Source organism: Centruroides vittatus, unplaced genomic scaffold, assembly GCF_030686945.1.
Source record: "Centruroides vittatus isolate TY-2023 unplaced genomic scaffold, ASM3068694v2 scaffold_1319, whole genome shotgun sequence".
Taxonomy (NCBI): Eukaryota; Metazoa; Arthropoda; class Arachnida; order Scorpiones; family Buthidae; genus Centruroides; species Centruroides vittatus.
The window spans coordinates 144,775-160,162 of NW_027122674.1; the positions used below are offsets into that span (position 1 = coordinate 144,775).

At 33.4% G+C, this 15,388-nt stretch overlaps 1 protein-coding gene across 5 annotated transcripts in view; it reads right to left on the reverse strand.

Moving 5' to 3' along the window:
* The window catches only part of roq (roquin), a 108,312-nt gene that overhangs the window by 11,398 nt on the left and 81,526 nt on the right, over positions 1-15,388 (reverse strand). For all 5 annotated transcript variants that reach the window (XM_067284527.1, XM_067284524.1, XM_067284526.1 and 2 more), the window contains 2 exons: positions 4,419-4,475; positions 2,373-2,477 (listed from right to left, as the gene is read on the reverse strand). In XM_067284527.1, coding sequence (XP_067140628.1) covers positions 2,373-2,477; positions 4,419-4,475 — 162 coding nt within the window. The remainder of the gene's footprint in view (positions 1-2,372; positions 2,478-4,418; positions 4,476-15,388) is intronic.

Below are 15,388 nucleotides of genomic sequence, written 5' to 3' on the forward strand. Positions count from 1 at the left end.
TTAGTATGTCCCATCTGTAAGGGGATGCAGAAAAAACGTGTACAATTCTAGTACAGTGTTAAAAATTAACTGTTACTTTGGCAGCATCATTTACAACCAAATTTAATGAATGAGACGTACAGTACATACAATGGTACAAAAAAAAGCTCTAGAATTTATTTTCTTTAAATTTACGATTTATATATCCGTTGTCATAAAAATTTGTCTTTCCACTGTTTTCCCAAGACTACAGATATTTAGGTACAAAGTAACTGGTTTCGACTTATTTCTACTTAAGAAGTGACTAAATAATTAAGAGATTAGGGAATGGGGACATAAATAAAATCCTGTTGAAAGAGCCAGAATTTTACTTTAACAAAAGCTTAACAGAACCAATCACTCGCTCAGTACAGTGGGAAACTGATTTCCGTGTACACCTGGTATTAAAACGAATTAGTTAGAAAACGAATGACTATTAAGTTTAACATAGTTAGATTTTTACAGCTACGGTGAGAAACGTTTAAAATTTACAACAGCCCTGTGGCGTCCTTTGAGATATACTAGTGATGCGACAAAAGAGGCATTTGACATTGACCGGTATCGGCACCCTCGGGATTTGGCACGCACACACTCACTACACACCTACCTGGACCGTCACTAGTTCCATCCATTAGCTACTCGTATCAAGATATTTGACTAAGTGGATTGTTTTAAGATTTAAAAAGTAAAGAATATTTTATGTTATTTTTATGTACGTTTCTTTACAAAGCTATATTTTAATTATAATTTTCTTTAAAAGTATATTAATACAATCGAACAATACATTGTACCAGGTATGTATATCCACCGCACATTTTATTTCACCGAGTAAGTTTTTATAATTTATTTTTAATTTTAGCCCTTATATCGTGGCTAGCGATTCAGAATGTAATTGTGATATTAAAAATACATTTAGAGAAGTCTACAGTTTTTACTGGCTTATCGAACAAATGAATACGAATGGACCCTAGACCAGTAATTCTTAACAGGGGGGCCGCGGCTCCTGGGGGTCCATAAGAAGTTTGCCGGGGGCCGCCAAATTATGCAAAATTTCCTTCAAAATATAATAAAAAGAAAATTGATGTATAATCCGAATATCGTATTGAAAAGTGAAATAAGAAAGATAAAGTTTTTCTATTTAGTTTTTATTTATTTATTTTGTATTTCTTCCTACATACAACTTTGTTAGTACAGAAGAAATAAATGTAAATATGCTACTTACACCACAGTATTTACTTCTTTTATTCCAAAGCAATTTTAAGAAACTATTAATGCTTGGAATTTTAAAAATAATTAGGAAAAATAGTAGGCTTTGAAAATTTAAATATTTTTGCAAAAGATATGCAAAATCCTTACGACAAGTGGGCGTTTTAGTCTTAGTTTAGTTTTAGCATCGACATTGGATCGATTTATCGACATGTTTCTTATTTTATTTTCTGTTAAAAATTAATGAGTTTTCATGTTTAATTGTGAAGTTTGAATGTTATTTAAATAGATAATGAAATAATAAAGTTATGATTTACATTTATTATATAAAAAATAAAGCAATAATAAAAAATCAATTTATTATAGATAAATTATCAAATTATCAAATATAAATTATTATTAAAAAATGGGGGTCACAAAAAAATTATGAAATATTTGGTGGGCCGCGAGTATAAAAAGGTTAAGAACCACTGCCCTAGACCATCACTGACGCGCAATTAACTGATTGCCCCTGGAAGTCGGCTTCTTACAGAAACACAGCTTCCCTGTCATCAAATGTCACAGCACGCCACTGGAGGATGCTAAGGTAAAACTCTGTCAAGTTGGGATCAATTGTAATAAAACAATAAAAATGACTGAGAGCAATAAACAATAAGAACCGTGTTCCGAGAGCAATAAAGGAATATTCAATTGTATACATATGTCTTTGTGTTCCTATTTGTAACGTTTATTCGTGGACTTACAAATCTCTCGATATAAAAAACCACAGTACTGTATACTGAAAGTTTTCCTGATGGTGGGTATATGCATTTTGAATGTCTTTGTATGTTTTCTGTAATTAATATAAATACGATAAAGTCAAATAAAAAAAAATAAATTGTTTACTGCTGTGAAATAACCAATTGTAAGATGTATTAGAAAATCCATGCTTTATAAAACAATGGAAGGAAATGCTTAATCATTATCTTACTCATTAAAAGTGTTTTATTTGCCATCTGTTAAATAATATAGGAAGAAAAAATAATATAATAAAATACTTATTATTGAGGAAATTTTTTAAAAAAGTTTTTATATTTTAACAAAAATATTTTTATTGTTTCATGAAATGTATATAATAATTATGTATGATTATTATAAAATGTAAATACCTCTTCTTTAATAAGTGGTTTGTTTTCTAATGTTTGTGATGGCCATGGACCAATTGATGTAGGAACAGAAGATCTTCCTTCTGAAGAGCCCTTTAATTTTTCAGACTATTAGAAAAATAATATAAATACTTGTTATAAATAAACTTAAGAATAATAATTTTAATGCAAAAATTTCTCTAAAATTTTTTTCTATCATTACTATTTTATTAAACTTGTATTTACAGTAGAGAATCGTTAATCTGAACCCCAGTAATCGGAATCGCCAATAATCGGAACGATTTTCAGTCAGACTGTGTCGTGCTGAATCGAATGTTTTTGATACTAGATTTACTTCTAAAGTATAATTTTCATGTTTTTATATTCTTCAATATATTTATTTTGTTTGTATAAAATGAAGAAATAATTTTTAACGATACGATAGCCTTGATTATTATTATAAAAATTTTCGTTAAGCTTAAAATCGACAAAAATTCAACACGAAGTGACACGCAACGAGAGAAAAATTTGAACATCGGACAGGTTAATATATTTTTTCGTACATAATTGGTAATCCGAACAAATCACTAATCTGAACAACCCCAGTCCCCAATTGATTCCGATTAACGACTCTCTACTGTATTTATATTTAGTCATAAGTATATTACAATACAAAACATAACTATATTTGACTACTCTATAATTATTCACCATTTTTTATATTAAATGAGTTTTTATACTTTCATCTATATTTATTAAATACTACAGAAAATTAAATTCAATTCATTAAAAAAATAAAACTAAAGTTTTTAAATAGAATATATTGTCATCATGCAATTCTTAAATTATAGCTCGTCCCAAATGTTCAGATAAAATGCAAGTTTCATCACCGGTAACAATTTTGTTTAGGAAATCATTACCCTCTTCACTGTATCAGGTAAGAAATGTCAAAGCACTTCCAAGTCGCTTCGTTTTGTGGACATCCGTAAGTATTTTGGGGACCCAACGGGAACACAATTTGCGATAATTTAAGCAATTTGTGACAATCTCATGCAAAACAGTTTTTTGAAATTTGTGGAAACTCATCACAAAGCAATCTTATTGTGAACCGTCTGATTTCACGAATTTTCTCATTCACTTTTGCAACCAAACCATCATTGACAACAGAAGGCCGCCCACTCCGTGCTTCATCATGAACATTGATGCGTCCATCATTGAATTGTCAAACCCACTTTCTCACCATTCCATCACTCATTACATTTTCACCATAAATCTCTACAAGTTGACAACAAATTTCAACTGGCTTAACATTCTTTGTGTTCAAAAATCGTATTACAGAACGCACTTCACAGTCTGCGGGATTGGCAATCGTCTTAAACATTTTGAATGCTCACTAACACGCGGAAAAACAACACAATCTGGCTGTAACGGCATCACTGGACTGACAATCAATCAGAAACACATATGCACAGGCCCTGAACTGCGATACTACCGCTGCGGTGATGGTAAAACAAAACGGTACTTACTTTCCGGACACGCCTCGTACTTGCACTATTTAATGTTATCAGTCAATCAGTATAAGTAAGTTTCAATGTGATTACAATAAACAAATTTCTCTCCAAGGTGGAAGTTATATATATTTTTATAGTTTACAAATATAATACTGTTTTATGAAAATCAGTGTTTTTTATTGATTTTGAAAACTTTTAACTTTATTTATTACCATTATTTTATCTAATTACTTTTCAACTAAAGAAAACATTCTTATATAAGCATAAATTACAGGAATTACTGTTGTCAATGTCTAAAACTTGTTTGGTGGAGTTGTTTTATGATTTAATATTTAATTGATATCAACATATAATAAAATAAATTATTATTTTATGTGAAAAAAATTTTTCATAGAAATTATCTTGACTGTCAAGATGTTAGTATATACTTGCTGACTAAATGTTAGCATATGCATTTGTATTTGCATTTCACCCGTTTATAATATGTTTGAGAAAACTGCAACATGCAAAAAATTAAATAAAAATCTTCCAAAAAAAGGCAATTAAATTGAAAATTTACCTTTGTGATTATGCGTTCTCTCTCTTTTATTGTTTTTTCAACAACCCAAAGTTCTTCCTATAATAATAATAAACAACAATATAAATTAAAATTATTCATTTATGAAAAAACAGCTTGATAACTGAGAACCTTTATGAAATTTAAACTAATACAGATCATTCCTACCACCAAATTATAATAGGAATGAGAGCAGAACTGGAATATATTTGAAGTACATTGAAGCTGAATAACAAACTTTTTAGTGAATCATCAGAAAGACCAATCATGAATACTTTTCTACATTATTATTATAATGTTTAAAAGGTTAATCATACCATTTAATTTGTTCCATGGTTGATCATTTGGTTTTCATTTCAAATAATTGTTGCAATGTCGTCTTCTAGGCACTTCTTTATTTGTATGAAAATATATTCTGAAACTAATATCAAGCAACTATGAAGAGACATGTTTAAAACATTCTTGATTCCATATTTATAAATTTCTTTTCTTGACAATGCCCAATTTGAATTAAGCATTTAAAAAAAATGCTTAATTCAAATTTTGAAAATTGCTTATTTCAAAATGTTGGTGAAATTTTGGAAGAAAAATGATAGTTGCAAAAATATTATATATAATTTACACTTATATAAAGCATCATAAAAATAACTTTATATAAAATTAACATACACATACTATTCTTTGGCTAATGCGAAATTATTATTATTTAATAAAACTATGAAAAGATTTTAAACACTTCTTTCAAATCAGAGTAAGTAAAATCATATAACTGATTTAAAAAATTATGAATTATTTATAATAAAGATATACCATTTATCTAACATATTTATCTGTTGATCGTCTTTATAGAGCATGTACAGTACAAAAATAATTACCTACAACAAAGAATTATATATTTTATAGGCCTTAAATGAAAACAACTAAGTAAGTTACAAAAAAATTAAATCTAATAGCAGTTTCTTTACATTTAATTAATACAATATTTAGATGTCCAAATGGAAACATGGCTTTAGCTACAGAAAATATAATATTGTATAAATATATAACTAGTTATTCTATATTTTAAAGAACTATAAAAATGTTCATAATTGATGAAATAGTTCCACAAATGACAAAGCCCTTTTTACAAACTATTTCATCGATTATGAACATTTTTATAGTTCTTTAAAAATTTGTTTTAAAATATGATAAAGTCAATTTTACAAATTTTTTACAATTTTTTTAATTTTAATAGTTATTCTATATTTAATCAAATATTTTTTTTTTATCTACATCAAGAATTTGAGGTGTCATTCAAAAATTAACTATAAAAAGAAAAACAAAACCAGAAATGAAATTGTATGTGTATTATAGGCAACATTTAATAAAATTTGATAATTATCTAATTGGGAAAAATATCACATTACTTAATATTTGATCTGTTGTACATAACATAATATGCAGAAAGTCATGCATTACATTATGATTTTTCAGATCATATAAAATCGCACTGATTGTTAATTGAGTACCAGATAAATGGGGTTCTACTGTATTGTCAAATACAGTAGAACCCCATTTATCTGGTACTCAATTAACAGTGTACTTGGTTATCCAGGATCAGACAGAAGAAAGAAAATGCAACTTGTAATGGGTGTCTGGAAAAATCCAAACAAATTTGTGTAATTAGATTTTGCCTTGAAAAAGAGGAAACTCCATGAACTAAATAGTCATTTATAAAGTCCCTATTGTTAAACATGGTCAATTCAACTTCAGGCATGCAATGCAACTTTCTATACAAGACTTTGGTTCATATTTTTCAGATAGTACTTTATGTAATTGATCATCCAATCTCTGTTTTTTGTCTTTCATCTCTTCTCATAAATGGTAGCCTTAAGAATTGCTCAAAAATCTTTAATTGGACTAATTTCTGGTATGTTTGAGGGTTATCCTTTTTGATGAAGAGGATGTTTTCTTGTTGCAGGTAATCCAGTATGATTATGGAAAGTGGAAACTTGCTTGATCTGGCCAGAATACACATTCTGCTTGAGAATAGTTCTTTCAAATGTAAGAAATCAAGTGGTGTATACATTCATTTAAGTATCACTAGGAATTGATAGCAAAAAACTTAATTTTCTGATTAGGCCTTAACTCAATCCTTTTGATCTCATTTGCAATCTAAACTAACACTTTCCCTCAAATTTCTTTTTCTTGGAAACTTTACATTGACAGGTATAAAAGAGATATCACTAGTATAAAATCCACCATTGACATTAATCATCAAGTGCAAGAGAGTGGAGTAAGATTCATCACTCAAAATAAAGGGCCTTTGCAAAAACCTCCACACTTTATCTTGCCAATGATCTTTGTATATCCCTTCTGTCTGGAATTATCTGCATCTTTCAATATTTAATGTTTTTGTTTTCAAATGGAGCCAGCTTCATGGAGTCAACTACAGGATATTTTCAGTTTTGGGGCTACAAATCAAATTGAAATCTTGTAACTGTCTTCAAAGGTTCTCTTCAATCCTCCCAACTTTGCTTTTGTTAGAATTTTTGCTTTTCTACAAGACCCCTTTCATCTATATGGTGGTAATTCACTCTCAAAACATTGGAAATGCAATAAATAGTCCATTTTGATACTTTTTCCTAATGTTTTATTTTAATGTGTAAAAGTTATATCCTCTTCAGTGTAAAACATCATCTTCCATTGTTATTTTGAAAGTAGTAGAAAATTGAATGTAGAAAAAGATTCTAGAATGTTCTACAGTATTCCATGTGCTTTGAAATTGTAGCATGTATAGCATAATTAAAAATTATTGGTTGTTAGCAACATCCTGAGTTATATTTTGTGTGGATTTTTCCCAGACACTCATTAACTCAAAATGCCACTAATTTCTTGACTATGATACCACAATAAGGAAAGAGTTAAGATAAAACTGCCAACCAGGATTTTCTAACAAAAGACAGATGTGAAGGTTACGTCTGCAAACACTTATGAAATCCGCAAATATGCGAAAAAATTGTAACATGAATTTTTTTCAAAAGATATTTAAACATCCACCGATAGAAAAACTATTGAATAGTTTCGGATCAGAGGTCACCCCAATTGTCAGTGATCTGACGGGAAAGTTGACACATAAGTGTCAGAAAATGCATTGTCATCGTCAACATGGACAATCCTGTGATCGCTTTCCCACGACAATCGAATAAAAGCTTCAGCCCCCGGAAGCTCAGGGCGATACAAAGGAAGTTATACTTGATAGAGTGATACATTTGTTTCCCAGCTCAACAAAAGAAGACTCCGGTAGAAGATAGTCACGGCTTCGAACTTCCATACAGCTTGCCATATCATCTAAGACTATGATTCCAACAAACTGATTGACACATACAGTTCATTTCCACATAGAGGTATTTTGTTAGCGAATTGTGAACTTTCTCTCCAGCAACAGGAATAGGCTTAGCCTAGAGTAGCCCTTTAAATATATATATATTCAGTATTTTAATTGCATTTAACCAAGATTAGCTTTGTAGACTTTTTGTATATTAACTTTAGACATTAATAAATGCTTAGTTAAATGCTTAGTTATTTTATTTAACCTGTCTCCTTGTCACTCCCAACCACCTGTCGACTTGCTCAACCTCCCTCACCATTCAATAAAAAGCCATCCGAAACACAAAGTGGGCAAGTTTTACCAACTCAACATGTAAGTGGCAATTAGGGTATTGATCCTAAGCCCTCATATTCTCACACACTCATTCTTCTTAAACTCCCACAGGTAACAAACAAGCAGACCTACTACTGTTAAAACCCAATACAGCAGCAGCAAAATTATGCATTCATCCTTGGTCTAAGAGTTGATTCTGATGACTATCATTCATCCTGTTTTTAACATTTGTTCTACTGCTTTTCTTGAACAGGATGTATAGTGCCAACTTATCACTTCTGGATTCAGTTACATGATGACCACTTTGAAGTTAGTAAGGCATGTTGCAGAAGTCAGTCCCAGTTGAATATAATCATCAAAATGTCAGAATCCAGTGTGAGAGTAAAAAGAAAAAGAACTGTTTTGACAATTGCTCAGAAAATACAGTTTATTGAACAGATCAGAAAACATGAATCATTAGCTAAACTTGCATCAAAGTTTAACATGGAAATAAAATGTGAGAGATATCATCTGCAACAAAACTAAATTGTACAAATTTGTCACTTCATCAAGCACTTTTAATAGAACAGGACAGAAATCCATAAAGGGTTCAAAACTTAACAACTTGGATATGGCAAGTTTTGAGTGGTTTAAGCAAAAGCCTATAAACCAGTGATTCTCAACCTTTTTTCATCACAGTACACTTTTAATAATTAAAAAATTTGGCGGCACACACAGTTACTTCGGTAAGTACAGCAGGACGTCATAACAGTGATTTTTAAACGCAGTTGGTTATTTAGGTCACATTGTCTAAACCAGTGTTTCCCAACCTTTTTTGTGCTATGCCCCACTTAAGCCTTTCTAAAGTTCTTATGCCCCCAACATATACGTTGAACTCTTCTGGAAGGTCTCTCATTGTCATGTTCGTTGAAGTTTTTCTTGCACTTAATTGCCACACTGTTTTATTGTAACCACAATAAAACCCAATCCTTTCATCAGTCTTTTGCACTTTCCAGTCATCGCCAAATGTGACCTGGAACACCACAACTCACATCTGCCCACCTCGAGGTCTGGGCAAAGAATGTCCTTTCTCCTCTTTCACCGACCTCAGGGCTTTGTTCATCTATTTGTTCTCAGTGGTTCCCAGAATTGTTAAGCCCACCCCAAGGGAAAAGGGTTATAATGGGAAGTTCTAGAAGGAAAGGGAAACAAAGAACAAATAAAATTAAAACTAACTTAAATCAATATTTACAATAAATATGGCATACAGGCAGCTATACAGTTAACTTAAACTCTAGATGAGTCCATTTTCGAATTGCCCCCCTTAACAATCAGATTGCCCCTCTGTGGGGCGTGGGCCCCATGTTGGGAAACACTGGTCTAAACGCTTTGGTAACTACCGGTGGTTACCAGTAACACCGGTTACAATTTCCAAATGTGCCCTAGGAAGGCAGAACCTATTGAACTACTTGTCTAACGTCGCTTATGTACGGGTATTTGCAGTGGCAGCACATTTCAAAAATCTCGCGGCACACTAAAGTGATCTGACACGGTGGTTGAGAATCACTGCTATAGAAGAATGCCTTATGTTGGGCCATTGCTGCTTGAAAGAGCAAAATGGTTCAAAAAAGAAATTATTTCTAAATCATTTGCTGTATCACAGAAATGATTACAATGCTTTAAATCTCACCATAAAATTAAACAGCTGACATCTGAGGTGAAAAGCTAAGTGGTGATTCTCAAGCTGTCACTTTTTACCTAGCAGAATTTAAGCAACTTATCAAGATTCATGAGTCTTGCTGATTTGAGACTGGCTTGTATTAAAAAGCTTTGCCTTCCAAAATGCTTGTATCTCACAAGTCCCGTAAGAAATGGATAACTGTGTTAGCCTGTCCTAATATCAGTGGTTCACACAGATTAAAATCATATTCATTGGAAGATCAAAAAGTCCACAGTCATTTAAAGGAACACAAATGCATCATTTCCATTGTTTACTATAATAAAGCTATAGCATGAATGAACTGAGACATTTTTAAAGATTGGTTTTTAAAAAATTTTGTACTTTTTCTTCAAGACCATCTGTGACCCAAGAGTTTACAACAAATAGCAGAGTTATTGTTAAATTACACTCTTTCCCATCCCAACAAGTGTCCTGAAAACAAGTGACAGCCAAATTTTCATGGCCTTTCTCCCTTCTCATGTGATGTTGCTTCTGCAGCTTATGGACCAAGGCACACTGGAAGCTTTCAAACATTGCTACAGAAAAGCTTACTTTATGCAGTTATGGAAGACACAGAGCTCCGTGAGTTTTTCAAGACACATACAATATAAAATGCATTTTTTTCCTGTTCAAAATAATGTACCAAGCTCAACTTTGAAAAAGTCATAGTAAAAATTGCTTCCTGTTGTGATAAAGAATGACAAAAGTGTAAATGACAGTAAAACTGAAATCCAAGATCAAGTTCAAGCTATAACAGGACTCACTTAGCCAGGACATTCAAAGTATCAGTGGATTTGAAGATGTTAGACAAAGAAGATATTGAACAATGGCTCAGCTGTGATAATAATCAACTTGGATACTAAATAAAAGGTGATGTCTTTACTGCTGTATAAGCCAAATCAAGAACTAAATTTGTGTAATAAAGTAATGAAGGAGAGGGCTAGGAAAAACCATTGTGAAACAGTTTCACTTGCAGAAGTGTTGACATATATGGATACTGTGTTAAACTTTCTAGATCAAGACAACTCAAATTTTAGTGACATTCTAACACTTCACAAACTTTGTACATCTATAAAAAATAAGTATTGCAAAACGACAAGATAGCATTTCCTGTCTGATTTTTTCAAGAAAAACCACTAGAAGACATGTTCTGCAAAAGGTAGGAATAATCTATGATATTATTTACAACTACAAAAAACATTTTCAGTTATCTAGATGATGTGTACTGGTCATTAGTGTGAATAATCAAGATTCTGCTGTATTGGTTTTCAAAACAGCTATTTTAATAAAAAAGAAACACAATCTGTAATAATTCTACAAGTATTAAACAATATATAATATCCAGGATTATTCATGTAGTAAAACACAGTAGTATATATATCAATCACTATTCATTTTTTACATGACAGCAACTTATCATTGCAAAATAAGTACAGTAAGTCCTCTACTTACAAACTTGATCCGTTCGTAGCGGTCGTTCGCAAGTCGAAAAGTTCGTAACTCGAAAAGACGATGTTTGGCGCAAAAACTCAAATACAATGTTGTTTTTACAATTATGTAATGTTTAGGCTACTTGAATAATGTTGAATTAAGATTGTTAAAGGAAAGTATAAATTCAAATCAATCACATGTACAATACATCATTTATTAAAATTACTCATTTAAAACAACTACAAATGTACAGTACATATGTATGTACTGTAAATGTTTTTAACATAAAACTTGAAAAATAAACTTGACTGTACATAAAAAATAACCAACTGCACTTTAATAGTAAACAAATGACACCACACACAATTGACACACGACTACAGTCCAAACCCAACTAAGAGCCTCTCACCTACCTCTCATGCTTAGAGTACCTAGATATCAGAGTACAGGTATATCTCGCCTTACGTCAGTAATTGGTTCCAGGAGAGGTGACGTAAGTTGAAAAATGATGTAAGTCAAATTTACTTGCGTAGTTACGACGTAAGTCGAAACTACAGTGGAAAACGCCAATAATAAGCACTTAAAGACTGCTAAATAAGACGACAACACAGAAACACAGATGTTTTCATGTTTCATTCTCTAGGATTTATGATGATTATATTAACATTTACTGTAAATGTACATATTTTAATATGATTTTATGTGCTTTTTATGTTTTTCTAGTGATATTACGACTTCAATATTTGTGGCAGACGGATGTAAAGTCAAATAAAATGACTTAAATTTGATTTTTATTTTTCCATATACTTTTTTGACAAACGACGTAACTCGAGGTACACCTGTAGTGACACACAAGTCATTGCTGCCATGTTCTGTCGATTGTCATCACGTGGTCTATGGGTTTACATTAAGAAATAATGATTTTTTTTTAGTTTAATAAAACATTTTTACAAATAAAATGCTTTATTTAACTAAAAAAAATCATTATTTCTTAATGTAAACCCATAGACCACATGATGACAATCGACAGAACATGGCAGCAATGACTTGTGTGTCGCTACTCTGATATCTAGGTACTCTACTCACACTCATGTTAACCTGCCATCTGTCAGCTTTGTTCGTAACTTCAAATGTTCGTAAGTAGAGGACTGCCTGTATAAATTAATCTGCCAAACAATATAAGATTATTTTTCTATTTTTAAATACTTATGAGATACTTGAAAAGTTTTACACAATTTTTTTATTTTTCACACTTCTGGCCAAGTATGTACATATGTGGTTTTAATAATAATTTTTTTTTATGAATTGTTTTTACAATAAAATTCATTGGAAATAACCTGCAAAGCTTGGAAGTGTTATCTCTTTAAATAAAATATCTCTCAAATGAAAGACATTTTGTTAGGTATACTCAATACTTAGATTGGACATTATGCCAACAATTGTATTAACACAATTAAAAACTTCAGATAAGGAGGCGTTAAAGTAATTAAAAGAAATATTTTATTTGTACAAGCGCTTTCGACGTAATTTACGCACATCGTCCTCAGGCAGTTTGAATTACAGTAGAGAATTTGAACAAAATATTTAAAATTTTTTAAAAATTAACAACATTAGCCATTTTCGAACAAAACCTTTTAAGAACAAGTATAAATTTTAAACTAAATATTTTTGTAAACACGTAAAACTGATGTGCATGCGCCTTAACATACATAAAGGTAAAAACCAATTGGAAGAGCACCATAAGTGCATGTTACATTAAAATATAAATATAAAAACATGTAACATAATTTGAAAACACACACAAAATACATGTAACGTATATTAAGATACACTTAAAAGATCGATGCGCATGCGTCTTACTCTATATTGCAGGTGTGGGAAATGAAAGTAGAATTATTGTTGATTTTTTAACCGTTTGTATAAATTAGTCCAAACTTCGGGTAATTCGAGGGTAGGGGAGTTGCATGGGGAGAGCAGCTTAGTGAAGAAGGCCTCCCAAATAAACAGCAAGCTCCCCTCCTCACAACGTCTGAGTATCGCCACCTGATTCCAAAGTGCTGTGTGATGATGCTATACCACCAATTTGGAAAGTTCGGTATCGCAATTACCTAGTGTGACCAAATATTGGTGTTCAGATATGCAAACAGCCAGCATTCTGGCGGTTGCACCTATATATAGGTGTATAGTCCTGATATTGGGTTTTGCAGGGAAATGGAGTAGACACCAAATTTTTCCAGGGTGGAAAGAGCAACAAGAGTCATCTCAGACTTGGGCATGGGGCTATAGGTAAGCAAAAGCCATTTTGCCTAAAAATCTGGGCTGTGAGGCAGCCACAGTATGGGAGGGAGGGAAGAGTGTCGTCCAATCCCTTGGTCTATGCAAAGTGGTAGCAGGGAAGAGGGACTGTTTAACGCTGTTTTTGACATGGTTGTATTTAGCAGGACCATATCCTGCTGTGTGCACCACTGTGCGGATGGCCTCTAGCTTGGTGTTGATAAGATGTTGTGTCGAGGGCGGTAAGAATGCCCATCTGATTAAGGGTGCAGCACACAAGCAACAAAATTCAGCGCAGCCAATCCAGTTTCACAACTATACAGGGGAAATTGTTCTGTCCCGAATTTCCAAGATACCGCAACAGGGGCCCACGTATATCTCTCCGCCACAAAATATGAATGCCGCTGAAGCGGTTCCAGCGACTCTTGCAGCATTTAAGTGCTGCCAAGCGGCGACCAGATTTCCACAGAGCTCTCAATCATCTTGATGCTTTCCTCAGTGAGACAAACTTCCGTTCGTGCTAAAAACTGTCCTTTCGGGATGCCTTGACCCCCCATCCAATGTTGCTTGCCCTGGGCTTTTCTTTGAAGTCAAAACTCACAAAGAGGGCTGACCATTAAGGCCTTTAGTTAATAAGAGGTCCCACCCCACCTACTTCCTCAAAAAAGTGCTTGCTAAGCTGCTAGGTGGGCTTCTTCCTTCCTCCTCCCAAGTAACAACCTCCTCTGTCATAGCTAAGGCAACATTATGTGCTACGCTGGGTGGCTTATCTCTGGATACCTACACCTTCTATAAAATGGATGGTGTTGCATTATATCCTTCAGTACCACACTTCGAGCAGTGATGCTTGCCAATGCCTTACTTATCAGGGAGGGTTTCACTGCCCAGCAGGTTTTAGAGATTCGAGAAGCATTGTTCTTCATTACAGATCATAACTACTTCTGCTTCAAGGGAAGAGTTTACCTGCAAAAGCAGGGGGTGCCGATGGGTTCACTGCTGTCAGCTGTGTTAGCAGAACTTGTCATGAGACAGCTTGAACAGTCTTTAAGTTTCCCCTCACCATGGCTTACCCCTTAATATATTTAAGGTACGTGGATGACGTTCTTTTGGCATGGCAGGATACGGAGGACTCCTTCCAGATATTGGAACAACACCTATCAAATGTGTACTCCTCCATAAACTTCACTTAGGAAAAAGAAGTTGGGGGAAAATCGTCTTTTTGGATCTGCATATCCACAAATCCCAGGAGGGTTTGGAGTTTTCCGTCTACCACAAGTTTGACAATATGCCCCCCATAATACCAGCCATGGCCTGCCAGTCACAGCAGTACATTAACGTGGGCCATAGTTTCCTTAATCAGACAGGCATTCTTACTACCCTCAACACAACATCTTATCAACACCAAGCTAGAGGCCATCCGCACAGTGGTGCACACAGCAGGATATGGTCCTGCTAAATACAACAATGTCAAAAACAGCGTTAAACAGTCCCTCTTCCCTGCTACCACTTTGCATAGACCAAGGGATTGGACGACACTCTTCCCTCCCTCCCATATTGTGGCTGCCTCACAGCCCAGATTTTTAGGCAAAATGGCTTTTGCTTACCTATAGCCCCATGCCCAAGTCTGAGACGACTCTTGTTGCTCTTTCCACCCTGGAAAAATTTGGTGTCTACTCCATTTCCCTGCAAAACCCAATATCAGGACTATACACCTATATATAGGTGCAACCGCCAGAATGCTGGCTGTTTGCATATCTGAACACCAATATTTGGTCACACTAGGTAATTGCGATACCGAACTTTCCAAATTGGTGGTACAGCATCATCACACAGCACTTTGGAATCAGGTGGCGATACTCAGACGTTGTGAGGAGGGGAGCTTGCTGTTTATTTGGGAGGACTTCTTCACTAAGCTGCTCTCCCCAT